Here is a 14,449-nt window from a genome sequence, read left to right as displayed (position 1 = left end):
GACTACGTGCCAGTCCAATAAAGCAGAGTGGCAGAGCCCCAGTGTGTGTGTGTGTGGTGGCTGTCGTCGTGGTTGGGGATAAATGGGGTGATTGTAAGGAACTAATCTGAGGGCTCAGGAATTTTTAGGCAGAGTTCTCAGAATCTTTGCACCACCTGCCAGGGGCCTGACTGGCTCTTGCATGATGACCACCCACTTTCCCCCTTTGATCTCTGTGGATCAGAATGCTGAAGCCCACCATCCCTGGGTCCTTCCAAGTCCCAAAGCACACACTATACAACTTGCCAACATGATTCTAACACTTTATTAGATAAGAGGTCACAAGCCACAGGACTTTAAAGTGCGTGAAATTCACTGGCAATAAAGCCACATGTACACCAGCCTTCCCCCAAGTCCCATCACCTTGCACAGTCAATTCTTAGGTGTGGGGGGGGGAGAAGCTGAGACCCGTCATTAAAGGTAGGGGACAGCAGGGACAAAGGATGGGAATGCTGGAGGAATATAAGTATTAGTGGTCTGCAGCTGGGGAAGAAGGGGATTGACCAGTGCTTCTGCTTGCTGAGGGAAAGGTGGGGGTCAGTCTAACTCAAAGTCTGGAAATAAATTTTTGTCACCTACTCCTTACCACTAGCCCCTGACATTTCAAACAGACCTGACTCCTTCTTTATATGTCTCTGGTTTTCCCCAATAATGAGTAATTCAGCTTGAGGGTATCCCCGATACAATGACTACAACAAACCACAGCAGGTGTACACTTTGGAATCATGGTGAGGGCTGCCCCAACCAGGCGGGAGAGGCTGCCGTTGGGAGCTGGCTGGGTGTGTGCTGAGTGCAGTGCCCACCATTGTGGTGAGATTATGTGAGTGTGAGTGAGTGTGTGTGTGTGTGTATGCACATTCTACACAAATCCCTAAGAGGCAACTTGGCCAGAGACAGCCCCACTTCTTCCATGGGATAACTACTGGGGTGGGAGTAAGGGAGTGGGTAGCACAGACAGGGAAGAGTGGCTTGGATACCCCAGGAAGAAGAGGGGATGCCCGCTCCCCATCCCAACACTCCCTAGGCCAGTCTGTACCTGCCCACCTGAGTCCTTTCTACCCAGCATAAAGCTCAGCCAGCTCAGCACGCCAGCCACAGACATGGGGCAGTTCTTGCTAGCTCCAGTTTAATAAATTTTCTGTGCCACGTCAGCTCCTCCTGCCTCCCCTAGAAAATAAGACAGACTGGAGATTCTTCTACCCCTTTCTTCCCCTCTCTTGAGAAGTGGGATTTGGGCATGGACCCCAGAGGCCTTGGCTTAAACTCCACTCCAATCTACAGAACTTCTAAAGAAATAAAGTGCTTTGCTTTGCATGAATCCCAGAGAGAATGACACCATAGACTGGGACAGGTGGTCTGCCTGCTTCTTCTCAACACTGCAATACCCTCTGCCAGTCTGCCCTGCTTTGCATGAATCCCAGAGAGAATGACACCATAGACTGGGACAGGTGGTCTGCCTGCTTCTTCTCAACACTGCAATACCCTCTGCCAGTCTGCCCTGCTCTGTGCTGCCATCCTACATGTGCAATTGTGCCCCTCACCCACCCGCAAACACATACTGCCAGCCCACTTTTCTAAACAGCAGGTGCCACAGACAGGAAGTAAATCACACCAACAACCTTTCCCTCTAGTCTATCTACTTGGGCCCCTCTACCCTGAGGAGATAAGCAACTCTGGCCTCTCTGAACACAGAGGCCTAAAAAGAACTACAGATCCAGCAGACCAGAGTGCTCTCTCTTGCCAGACATGCCTCCCACGTTTGGTCAGTAGCAGCACAATGCCTGCCTGCAGTTGCTGAGCTAGAATTCTGGAAGGAATACTGGCACCTGCTCCCAGGAATCTGAAAACAGTTACCCATTCACCTCCAGAGTATACAAGGAAGGCTTTCTCAAAGTCTGTTGGACCACGCTTGGCAATTTAACTGTTGTCATCAAGCTGGCTCTCCCCTTGACCATGGGAGGGTGGCACTTAGCTTTCCCTCTTCTAGCCTTGAATCCCTGTGCTTAGAACCCACACCCTTTTGGTTTGGACCCTGCCAGAGGAAAGAGGTAGGAAAGTGACCCATCTCCCTCTGAATTCAGTGTGTGCTGCCTGCCAGGCTCACCTCTAACCCAGAGCACTTGTAGGCTCCAGAGACCAGATTTCACTCAGCTATGCCTGGCACCCAATTTCATAAGGACCATTGGCTGGGAAAGCTAAAAGACAGAGCCTGTTCAGAACTGCCTAAGTTGATTCCTGAGGCCTGCAGCTTGGGAAGCTGAGGAAAAATCAAGCAGTCATTTGCCCTGGCCCGTGCCCTCCTTTGAGGCCTGAGAAGCAGCCTCCCACTTCTGCAACTCTCTCCTAGGAGACCAAGCCCTAGCTGCCTGGCTCCCCTCTCACTAAGATGGTTTTGTGCCTGTGGGACACAGCTGAGGCCTCACTACAGAGGGAGTGGGTGGGGTTTCTCGGCGTGGAAGACACACAGTGCAGGAACTCAAGCAGCAGTGGTGTGTGCATGAAAGCAAAGACAGTGCTGCTACCACAGCGCCAGCAAGGCTAAAGGACGTCGGTCTCCCTCTCTATCCCCACGTACTTGAGGGCATCCGCTTGACTGTACCTGTCCCAGAGTAGAAAGGAGAAAAGAAAAAATGATTTACAAGATGGGGTCCCCTCCCGTTTCACTTCCCCTCCTGCTTCCTAATAGCAGTTTTCAACAATATTTTTCTGAGGTGATCAGACCCTCTCCTTCATCTGTTGTACCCATAGTAAGCCCCCCAAATCAATTCCCACAGCCACCTCTTCTGCCTCCAGGGCCATCTCCCAAGGATCACTGCTGACCTTCTTACCTATAATCAAAGAAGAGCTCTTCACCAGCCTGAATTGCCCTCTTGGCAAAGATCCCAATCCGATGATCTCCATTTACCATGACCACTGCAAATAGGAGAAACCCAAGGCTAGGTTTCTAATCAATAGAAGTAAATATTCAGGAGGATTCTGGGCTAATTTTCTCTACATTCTCAGTGGAATCAAATGGAATTAACAAGTAGTCAATGAAAGTAGTTCATTCTCTATGCTTTTGGAGCTATTATTCTGGCTAGTGATACATGGAAAGAATTACCTTTGTTTTTAGTTCCAGAGATTGAACCCAGTTCTCAACTACTGAGCCACATCTCAATCCTTTTTATTTTTTATTTAGTGACAGGGTCTCATTAACTTGCTGAGGCTGGCTTTGAACTTGTGATCCTCCTGCCTTGGCCTCCCAAGTGGCTGGGATTACAGATGTGTACCACTGTACTCAGGCTTTTTTTTTTTTTTTTTTTTTTTTTTAGCCCTGGGGATGAACCAGGCCTTCATAAGAATTACCTATAAATCACGTTTGTGGGAAGTGTTTTTTATAGTCAGTGTAAAAAGATTATAATACAGAAAGGGAGAAGATGGGGCAGAGGGAGGGAGAAGATGAGGCAGAGGAAGGGAGGAAGGAAGAGGAGAGAGAAGGGGGCCTAAAATGATACCAGATATTAATCATGATTATCTTTAGACCAAAAAGTAGCTATGACTACTGAACATAAATATAAATCATAGTAAACAAAGTGTCCACCCTGACCCCACCTCCAAGGTCACTGAGGACTCACCTTTAGCATAGCAGTTGGGGTTCACCGAATGGTTTGCAAATCGAATTTTGTTTCCTTTCCGGGTTGCATCCACTACAAAATCTGTATAATATAAATCAAAGAAGACCTTGAGGGCACCAGGAAACTCCATACTTCTTTAGCCTGAATTTAAAATCAGTTAACTAACTGGTAACAGAAACAATTTAGTGCAACAGAAATTTGAAGGCTGGTGTGGTAATAGGATATGTGTAAAGCACCAAAATCTGAAAATTCTGCTTCATGTGGGCACTCTCTCTTTAGGTTCCCCATCTTGATTTGAATTACTAATGTCTTCCCATCCGTCTATTTGGTAGGGAAGTTTTTTTGTTTTGTTTTGTTTTGTTTTTGGTCTTTTGGTACTGGGATTAAACCCAGGGCCTTGTACATGCTAGGCAATCACTGAACTATATCCCCAGCTCTTTTTAAATTTTGAGACAGACCTTACTAAGTTGCCCAGGCTAGCCTCAACTTGTGATCCTCCTGCCTCAGCCTCCTATGTAGCTGGGATTACAGGTATATGCCATAGTGCCATGGTGGGTAGGGAGGTTTCGGAGGTGAGTGCTCAATGTTTCTATTCCAAAAAAACCCAAAATGGAGATCCTCCCAAATCAAGTGAACCATAGCCTGCAGGGTCTCTGCAAACAGTTCTGTGGGATCCCCCGAGAGGCCACATGAGAACTCGGCTGAGTTATTTAGAGATGAATTCACAGAAGGCTGGCCCACAGAAAATCAGAGTTTGACCAGGCTCTATTGCATCTGTTGGAGGTGATCTGAACTTGGACTACAGCACAGACAACTTGGTAGGAAGACTTGCAGAAGCCAGGCATAATGGAACACACCTGTAATCCCAGTAGTTCAGAAGGCTGAGACAGAAGGATTGCAAGGTTGAGGCCAGCCTCAGCAACCTAGCAAATTAGTGAGACCTGTCTTAAAATAAAAAATAAAAAGGTCTGGGGATGCAGCTCAGTGGTAAAGCACCTCTGGGTTCAATACCTAATGCCCTCCTCCAAAAGAAAGACCTGCATAAAACCACCTTGGGAGGACAAAAAAGACACCAAGTAGTATACCATTGTTGAGGTTGAAGAGGAAGCTGGACATGTATTTGTCATAGACTTTCCCTCGTCGATCAGCCTCATCCTGAGAGATAAGCTGGACAAACAGAAAAGGAACAAATAGGGTGTCAGGCATGGTACCCTGCCCTCAGAAAGGGCTGAGAAAAGGCAGTGTCACCTATAGGTGCCGAGGATCATGAGAATTGTAGGACAGGGTACCCAGGCCATGTTGTTCCCACTGCCACTCAGGCTGAACAGCATTCAGGCCAAAGAGAGCCCCTCTCTGCCCCCACTCCCTCATGTGGCCTGAGATGACAAAAAACTGAAGAACAGTGGTTTGTTTCAGGACTGCAAACAGTTCTGTGGGATCCCCCGAGAGGCCACATGAGAACTCGGCTGAGTTATTTAGAGATGAATTCACAGAAGGCTGGCCCACAGAAAATCAGAGTTTCTCATCAGCATCTCCCCAGCAAGGACGTGGGCCAAACCCATAGCACTCACCTCACCGCAATATTCAGAAATGAATTCGTTCTTCTGTACAGACTCCTTAATGAAGGTGCCCCATCCGGCCACATCAGAGGGGGCCAGTAGCAGATGCTGAGGAGAGGGAGTCAAAACTCAGATGACAGGGCATGTGTGAGCAAGTAGATGAGCATGCTGAATGTGCACATGTGTTATGAGGGCCAGTGGAAAGAACTAGCAACTGTGAAGAGGATCTGAGAACAGAAAAATGGTCCAAGCTATTCTGTTCTGGTTGGGGAGAAGTAAGGAGGAGGGGTGGTGAAAGGAAACAGGACTCATCTTCCTCTCCCCTGGGGATCTCCTGGGCTTGAGTCCATGGGTATTCACTGCTTCATGGGAAGTCAAAATGGATAACATGAGGGCTAGGGACATAGTTTAGCATTAGACCATTTGCCTAGCATGTGCAGGGTCCTGGGTTTGATCCCCAGTACCACAAAAGGAAAAAAGAAAAAAAAAAAAAGGACAACATTAATGACACATTTGCCTTTGTTTGAGGGGTCACTTTTCTGACTCTTTATTAGAACAGAAACTTTATTAATTTGGCAATGTGTGTCCATTAGGACTTATCAAGCACTCTCTAAGGAGTTAGGGAAAGAGAAAGTCTAAGACTGTTGTGTCTCTCCTACTCAATTATCTCGATCTGCAAAAAGGCCTCACCTTCTTTTTTTTTTTTTGAATTTTAATTTTTTTTTTTTTTTTTTTTTTTAGTTCTCTGCGGACACAACATCTTAGTTTGTATGTGGTGCTGAGGATCGAACCCGGGCCGCACGCACGCCAGGCGAGCGCGCTACCGCTGAGCCACATCCCCAGCCCCAAGGCCTCACCTTCTTGAGGCCACGCTGGATGCTGCAGTTCTTGCAGGAGACCACCTTGCAGTCCCAGTGCTCTGAGGCCCCACAGGTGAGGCACAGGTCAGGATCACACTCTCGCACTGCCAGATAGCAAGGACACTGCTTGGTATTGCACTGGGTCTTACAGCGACAGCCTGGGAAACGATTCTGACCTAGAGAGAAGAGCAGGTCAATGTTGGAGCATTGGTTGAACTCAGGGACAGCAAAGAAGCACATGTGTTCAAGAGTGTTTGGTGAAATAGGACAGAAGGTTCCTTCCCTGTGATCATACATTGGAGTATTTTCCTTAGAAAACAAAGTGCCTCCCAACACTAAAGCCTGAGAGTCAAAAAAAGCAGGTGTAACCACTGAGAAGTATCTCCCAACAGTGGTCCCCACCCTATCCCTACCCCCATCCCTGAAGGCAGAATTTGGAAGGAAGGTGAAGAGAACCCAGAGAAAATGAAATCAGTTCTTTTCACTGGTAAATTCCCATCATCAAAACAAGCATCATTTTGAGAACAGAATGCATCCGTTCTACACCATCCTCCTCCACCCACAGCCCTCCCCAGCATCAACATCTTTCTGCTGTGGCTAGATCAATATCTTCTCTTTGTTAGGAAATAGTTATAGCACAACTGCCTGGGGGCAAGCCCTTCTGCAAGTTGGGGGCTGCTACCAACTGCTCAGCCCCACCTGAGCAAGGGCATGGCAGGATAAGACGTGAAAGAACCACTTTTAGCCTTTGCTGATGTCCAGGCCTGTATCTCCTAAGTGATATTAAAACTCCAGCTAGTAAATGAAAATACACATAGATAGAATTGTGACCTATAAATTTTTTAATAAAAAAATTTTTTTTCAGACAAGGTCTTGCTATTTGTCCAGGCTGACCTCGAACTCCTGGGCTCAAGAGATCCTTCTGTCTCAGCTTCCCAAATGCTGGGGTTATAAGCATGTACCACAGCCCCTGGCTAAAACATTTTAAAGACAATATTTTTAAAAAGAGACTGTTGCTGAACCTTGAGGAAAAAGATTCCTTTTTTACTTCTCTCTTGGAAGGGAAAGTTGGGAAGGCATTCCTCTTCCTATTTGCTGCTTTTGGAATCAAGATCCTAAGGGCTTTTCAAAATAGCCTTCTCAGGTAGGAACAATGGTATGGCCTGTAATCCCAACTACTTGGGAAGCTGAGGCAGGAGGGTTGCTTGACTCTTGGAGTTCTTCACCAGCCTGAACAATATAACGAAACCTGTCTCTCTTTTTAAAGAGGTGGGTGCTAGGGATGAAACCCAGGGCTTTGCAAGTGCCAGGCAAGTACTATACCACTAAGCTATATTCCTAGCCCCAAGTCCCTATCTCTTAAAATAAAAAATCCTTTTCCAGATCTCTAGCATCTTACTTTCCCTCTAGAATGTCTAAGGCACAGCAAAGGGAATTCCAGAAGGCAGCAAAGGGGGTGGAAGAGGAAGGGATCCTGGGCACTCTGAAGCCGGCCATTCTGGTGGACTCTAACGGAAAGCACAGTGCTCTTACAGTCTGGGTTGCACTGGCAGAACTTCTCACAGAAATTCTGAGTCATGATGCAGGGGCAAGTGCTGTCACAGGGACGATCTGGGTGGTCGCAGGGCTGATAGTTGTATACTTGTGTGGAAGAGTTATCTAGAAAAGAGAAGAATCAAACAGGACTCTCCTGTGACTCGGTTCCCTTGCTGCCCTCCCCTCCCACTGCCCTGAGTCAAAGCAGGCTTGTTTCAACTATCACCTTGCACACACACACACAGCACCTGGAGTGGAAAGATAATACAGATGACCATAGTGCACGAGCTATAGCGGGGTGACCTGTTTTGTGGGCAGGGTGTGGAGATGGTCTAAGATAGCAGGGCAGCTACTCTGAACATTAAAAAAGGACTGGAACCTGGCAAATGTCACTCTAGGAAACTCAGAGACCACAAGGCCTTTAACTGTACTTCATAAAAGGTCTGCTTAGCTGCAGTAAGAAGCTCAGCTGTTCTTAGCTCTGCACAGAAATCTGCAATCTGCGGAAGCAGCCAGGGTCAACAAGTGCAGCTGTAGGTGGGGCAGAGTGATGGCCACAGGCTGAACTGCTGAAGACCGCGCAGGGGGAACTAACATTTCTCACCCCCTCCCCCAATGCTGGGGATGGAACCCAGGGCTTCTCCATGCTAAGCATGTGTTCTATCTACCATTGAGCTATGCCTCCAGACTGGAACTTACCTTTCTTCAGCTGAATTTTCCTGCAGTGTGCGGCCCACAACCTGAAAGAGAAGAGATGGTTCTGGGTCAAAGATCTTGGGAGCTCTGCTGTTGCAGGCAAATGACCGAGTGACCTGCTCTAAAGGGCTCTGATAATTGTGGAATATCCTTCCAAAATCCCTTAATAGGAGGCCCTCTATTTTGGTACACAGAAGCTAGGACCCATCTTAAATCCAGCTGGACTATGCTGCAAGATTTAAATCTCTCCCAAACAAACTTATAAAAGAAAAAAACAAAAACTCAAGTGTATATATCTATTATAATGTTACTGTTCCTCTCTTTCCACTTTCTCTTTCCCTTGCTTTGTGGAAGAGGAGATGTAGGGGAGTTCTAAGACAAGAGGTGAAAAAGCCTTTCAGGAATCTTCTCTTGAGTGAAGGAATGGAAAGGGAGGAGTCACAGGGGCTTCAGTATCTAGAACTGGCATCAGCTCCTTCCTTCAGTGATAGTCGTTAGGTTACTGAGCTAGGTAGAATGCTGAATAAAACAAAAACAAATTTCTACCCCTAAATAAAGATTGTCTGCATGACAGTATTATTAGATAAACAACATGTGCTAAAAACAAAGAGAAGGAATAAACTCTAATCAGAACTGAGAAATAAGGAAGGTGGTAACTAATGGCCCACCAAGGAGAAATGGCCTTAGGGTAAAGCCATGGGCCTATTGGCCAGAAGTTTAAATGGAAAACCAGAGAGCTATCTCAGGTCTAGTCTGCAGCATGTAGGGGCAGGGGACAGGACCGGTCCCAGGCACAGGCACTCAGGTGGCACTGAGAATTCTGGCCCTCAGCCATGTGATGGTAAGCAGATGGGCTCACTCAGCCCTGTTCAGTGGCCTAGAGGGAGGCAGATGGGGAGCCCAATGGGAGGTCAGAGCACAGAGAACAGCCTTCCCATAAAAGGTTCTTCGTCCAACCCTTGCCTGTGCTTTCTTTTCTTCTTCTGTGAGGGGTTCATGAGCTCATCTGTTGGAAGCTTCAGGATAAGTGATTCTTTCACTGCAAACTGAAAGACCTGGAAGAGAAATCCGGCAGGGCTCGTTACACCTTTTGGAGCTAGGTGGTCAGGTAAGTGTTCAGTAACATGTTGGGCTTGTGAGAGTTCTCGAGAATTTACAGACAGATGATTAGGCATCTTTTCAGTCAGGGATAGACAAGAGTCCCATTGGATGTGGGGTCCTGGCTCTGAAGTTAACTCTATATCACTCACCCTAACTCAGGAAGGGAGATATACTGAGCACAGTAAAGCCTTCCATGATCAACAGCTTTCATCCCCACTCTTTCCACCAAGCCACCATGCTCCTTACCATGCGTGTCTACCTCTTTTAGGAAAGGAAAGACAGCTGCCTGTGTGCATTGTGTAACTGAGTGTAAGGCCTGATGGGAGCCCTTGGACTGGGCTTAACACTAGCTCCCTCTGTTGGCAGAAAGATGCCAGAGCCTTGACTATTTCAGCAGGGCAGTGTCTGAGGAAGGATGGTTCTCCTTTAACCTTTCTCCCTGATATCACTCATTTTTAGCTTTTTTCTTCTTCTTTTTCTTGGCTACATGGGATTCTGCGAAACTGTAAATATTGTCAGAAAATACACAAATTTTTTTTGCCTGAAGGAAATAGGGATGAGCTCCAAAATGAAAACAACAGGGTACTTAAACCCATGATTATATTAACTGTTCTAACTAAAAGAGGTGTGAGGAAGAGACCACAAGACACCTCCAGAAGTTAGGGAACCATGTGAACAGAGATCCAGCACTGCTTGAAAGACTGGTCTGAACACCTGACTCCCGTCTCTACTCTTCACTGTCTTCTCACCACAGTCTTTTCCTGCTTTCAGTGCATTAGTGGCTGTATCAACTGCCTTTCCAATGATGGCATGAGTGAAAAGGCTGAGGTCTAGGCCCAGTTATTAGAGCTGGTAATTTAAAAATCTGGAGAATAAAGGATGAGGGGAGGGAGGGAGTTCCGGCAGTGGCAGCAACCAGAGTGTGCTGCTAAGAACACACACAGAAGACCAGAAGCTCCCTCTAGGTATGGGGTACATGTTTAGAAAGGTGGTTGGGAATCACTAAGAGCAGCTTAAAGGAAGTCGGACCACCCAGAAGATTTACATAGTGGCTAGACATAGAAAGAAGAATTTGGCAAAGAGGAGAATAGATCCCTAAGCATTGTTAGGCCTGGTATTTACAGAAGGACCCAAATTTGGGAACCTACTTCATGACCCAGAAGCATTGGCTCACAAGAGACTGAACCTAAGACAATTTCTCTCCAGACACGTGACATCAGGTGGCAAAAAAAAAACAACAAAGCAATGGATGAAAGGAGGACCCATGTTTGTTCTGCTACTCTTAGGTGGTACCTGCTTGCATGTCTTCGTCCCCAGAAGCCTGGCTATTGAACAGAAGTTGTTGAAGTAGGTGCCATGGAAGACTCGAAAAAGAGACTCTTCAGCCCCAGTCCACTCCACAGGCTCCGAGGGGGCTTCCACTACACAGAGCTGAGGTGGGGCTGGACTGGCCTTCTGTTTTGTGGGGGTCTGACAGCGAGAGTTAGCCTCTAAGCAAGGAAGAAAGAGAAACAGAAGTGGAATGCAGTTGTCATTAGAAACTTGTCACAAACTCAGAAGTACTTTGTTGTACTTTAAAAGGCAGAAATGTTAAGGATGAAAATATTCCCCATCTCCACTGCTTTCTGGTATACTATGGAGATAATTAACAATTTTTAAAAAGTAGAGATATTAAGAGTCAGGGTTGGGACATAGCTCAGTGGTGAAGTGCTTGCCTGGCACATGCCAGACCCCGGCTTTGATTCCCAGCACCAAATACAAACCAAAACACAAAACCTCAAAGAAGTTTTAAGAGGAAGGCAGTGGCCAGGTATGGTGACATGTATGTATAATTCTAGCCATTCCAGAGGCTGAGGCATGAGTACCACAAATTCAAAGCCAGCCTCAGAGCCTGTGGAGTGGACTGGGGCTGAAGAGTCTCTTTTTTGAGTCTAAGTTGCCAGCCTTGGCAACTTAGTGAGACCCTGTCTCAAAAATAAAAATATAAAACAGGTTGGGGATGGGCTGGGCTTGTGGCTCAATGGTAGAGTGATCGCCTAGCATGTGTGAGACCCTGGGTTCGATTCTCAGGACCATATAAAAATGAATAAAATAAAGGTATTGTGTCCAACTACAAATAAAAAATAATTATTAAAAAGAAAAGAAAAAAAAACTAAAACTAAAACAAAAACAAAAAACAGATTGGAGATGTGGTTCATTCCTTGGGTTCAATCACTAGTGCCAATCTCCGTCCAAAAAAAAAAAAAAATTCAGGCAGTAATCCTGGGTTTACCAGAGTCATTGCAATGTAAAGAAAATAATCTTCATTTTTTTTTTCACTGTACCTGATGAACTGGAGGCCCAGTCATTGCCTGTGTCCCTGTCACTGTCCCCTTCTTTAGTCTCAGCCACAGCTGAGGCTGAAGTGTTGGAGCAGGAAGCACTAACCACATGGTGCCTTCGCCGCCGACGCCCAGAGCACTTGGAGCGAGGATTATGGAGCATCGCATACTCTTTTGCTCCTTCCTGTAGCGGACGCATTACAGGTATGAAATAGGAACAGGCCCAGATTCACTATATTGATGCCATCCATTATATAAACCTTTATCTCCATCAACATCTACGCAATGTTACTGTCTTTTTCTTCATCTGTACCATATAAGTGTGACCATATTATAATGGGACAGCTAGCGGCTTAACAAACATTTTAAGACTTACAAACTTATGCCTTTTCACAAAAGGGTTGTCCTATAATCTTAAAAAAAGATGTAACCTATGTATTTATGCATCTTCAACTTTCCAGAAAGTTATATCTGAAATTAATTCACATGTTTGGAATTTGAGATCACATTCTCCTGATGAGGAAATGAGGTTCAGAGAGGAAAAGATACCTGCTTGAAAATATACAGATTATTGCTCCAAAGTAGGTACAAGAGTCAGAGTAGGTACCATGCCACTGCTATTTACAATCTACACACTGCTTCTGTTTCAATAATAAATGTGTAATCCTTCAAGTTGTACACTATTACTACTTAATTTTGAAAGCCCCTAAGCTGCATTGAAATTCATAATACTGTTCCACTACTCTTCATTATGCTTTTTTTTAGATCAAATAATTCATCTTGATCATTTCTAATTAGGTTTGTTTTCCAAAGACTTCTAGTTGTTTCTAAAAACTAAATACAGTTGTAAAGGATAAAGGTTAATCATCACGAAGGATATTTGGAATAATATATGTAGGTCCTAAAGGAAATTCAAAGAAAGATATTTTGAGATTGGTTGAATCAGATAGCACATATCTATTCTACAATTTGAAATCCTCAGAATTATTATTATTATTATTATTATTATTTTTATGGCACTGGGGATTGAACCCAGGGCCTCCAGGGCCTCACATATGAGTTACATCCCCAGCCCCCATTTATAAAGTATTTTTTATCAAAATGGTTAAACAAATAAAATCAAGCCTTCAGAGGAACAGTTAAGTCACACTCTGAGAAAATAACAGACAAATCTAGAATGTGAGTCATCCTACAAGACAATCAACCTGAAACTTTCAAAAAGAAAAAAAAAAAGTGGTGGAATTATTTGAGATCAAGAACAAAAATACAGCCGGGCAGGGTGGCACATACCTGTAATCCCAGCAACTCAGGAGGCTGAGGCAGGAGGATCACAAGTTTGAGGCCAGCCTCAGCAACTTAGCGAGACCCTGTCTCAAAATAAAAAAATAAAAAGGCCTGGGGATGTTACTCAGTGGTTAAGCGTCCCTGGGTTCAATCCCTGGTATTTAAAAAAAAAAAAAACAATAACAAAAAACAACACTAGAAATACATAATAACTATATGTGATGTTCTAGTTTGAAAATAAAAACCCAAACAGCAATAGTTGAAAAAATGAAAATAGACTGCATAATAGTTGATATTATAAAATTCTTACTAATCTTAACTGTAATAGCATGATTATGTAAGAGAATGTCTTTATTTTTAGGAGATGCATTTGGAAATATTTAACAAAGAAACATCACAATATTGTTTTCAAATGATTCAGCAAAAGTAGACAAACACAAATAAATGGATGGGGCCGGGGGTGAAGCTCAGTGGCAGAGCACATGCCAACCATGTACAAGGCCCTGGGTTCCCCCCAGTATCACCACCTCCAAACAAAAACAAAACAAAATAAAACCCCAAATATATAAATAAGGTAAATATGGAAAACATATCTCAAATCCAGGAAGAAGACATCTTTCGACTTCTTTGTACTATTGAAAATGCTATTGCTGGTGAGACTACAAATTGGTGCAGCCAATCTGGAAAGCAGTATGGAGATGCCTAGGAAAACTTGGATTGGAACCACCATTTGACCCAGCTATCCCACTCCGTGGTTTATACCCAAAGGACTTAAAAACAGCATATTAGAGGGACACAACCACATCAATGTTTATAGCAGCACAATTCACAATAGCTAAATTGTGGAACCAACCCAGATGTCCTTCAGTAGATGAATGGATGGGGAAACTGGTGTATATACACAATGGAACACTATTCAGCATTAAAAGAGAATAAAATCACGGCATTTGCAGATAAATGGATGGAGTTGGAGAATATAATGCTAAGTGAAGTAAGCCAATCCCAAAAAACCAAAGGCCGAATGTTTTCTTTGATATGAGGATGCTGACTCATAATGGTGATGGGGCGGGGAGCATGGGAGAAATGGAGGAACTTTACATAGAGCAAAGGGGAGGGAGGGTAAGGGGGGGACAAGGGGGTAGGAATGATGGTGGAATGAGTTAGACATCCTTATCCTAAGTACATGTATAAGACACGAATGGTGTGAAAATACTTTGTGTACAATCAGTGCCTTGAAAATTGGGCTCTGTATGTGTAATATGAAATGAATTGCATTCTGCCATCTTGTATAACAAATTAGAATAATTAAGTTATTTAATTTAAAAAAGTGCTATAAAAGTTGGGAAATTCTCTAGTTTCTCTTCACTGAATAAATCTTTGCTTTTTACTAAAGATTTCTGTGGAGAGGAACAACTCAGTTTTTAGCTAATTTTTGGAGG

The 14,449-nt window shown here is 44.6% G+C and overlaps 1 protein-coding gene across 4 annotated transcripts in view; it reads right to left on the bottom strand.

Moving 5' to 3' along the window:
* Nucleotides 1-1,504: 1,504 nt before the first annotated feature.
* Nucleotides 1,505-14,449, bottom strand: part of EZH1 (enhancer of zeste 1 polycomb repressive complex 2 subunit) — a 31,362-nt gene continuing 18,417 nt past the window's right edge. For all 4 annotated transcript variants that reach the window (XM_081271324.1, XM_081271323.1, XM_081271322.1 and 1 more), the window contains exons 11-21: nucleotides 11,730-11,910; nucleotides 10,699-10,895; nucleotides 9,268-9,359; nucleotides 8,308-8,348; nucleotides 7,606-7,731; nucleotides 6,070-6,248; nucleotides 5,225-5,320; nucleotides 4,739-4,820; nucleotides 3,654-3,734; nucleotides 2,868-2,952; nucleotides 1,505-2,638 (exon numbers count right to left, since the gene is read on the bottom strand). In XM_081271324.1, the coding sequence (XP_081127450.1) occupies nucleotides 2,578-2,638; nucleotides 2,868-2,952; nucleotides 3,654-3,734; nucleotides 4,739-4,820; nucleotides 5,225-5,320; nucleotides 6,070-6,248; nucleotides 7,606-7,731; nucleotides 8,308-8,348; nucleotides 9,268-9,359; nucleotides 10,699-10,895; nucleotides 11,730-11,910 (1,221 nt within the window). In that variant the 3' untranslated portion in view covers nucleotides 1,505-2,577. The remainder of the gene's footprint in view (nucleotides 2,639-2,867; nucleotides 2,953-3,653; nucleotides 3,735-4,738; nucleotides 4,821-5,224; nucleotides 5,321-6,069; nucleotides 6,249-7,605; nucleotides 7,732-8,307; nucleotides 8,349-9,267; nucleotides 9,360-10,698; nucleotides 10,896-11,729; nucleotides 11,911-14,449) is intronic.

This window comes from Spermophilus citellus (assembly GCF_964194105.1).
Source record: "Spermophilus citellus genome assembly, chromosome: 17".
NCBI classification, from domain to species: Eukaryota; Metazoa; Chordata; class Mammalia; order Rodentia; family Sciuridae; genus Spermophilus; species Spermophilus citellus.
Note: the sequence above shows the minus strand (reverse complement) of the source record. Positions and strands in the feature narration are given on the sequence as shown.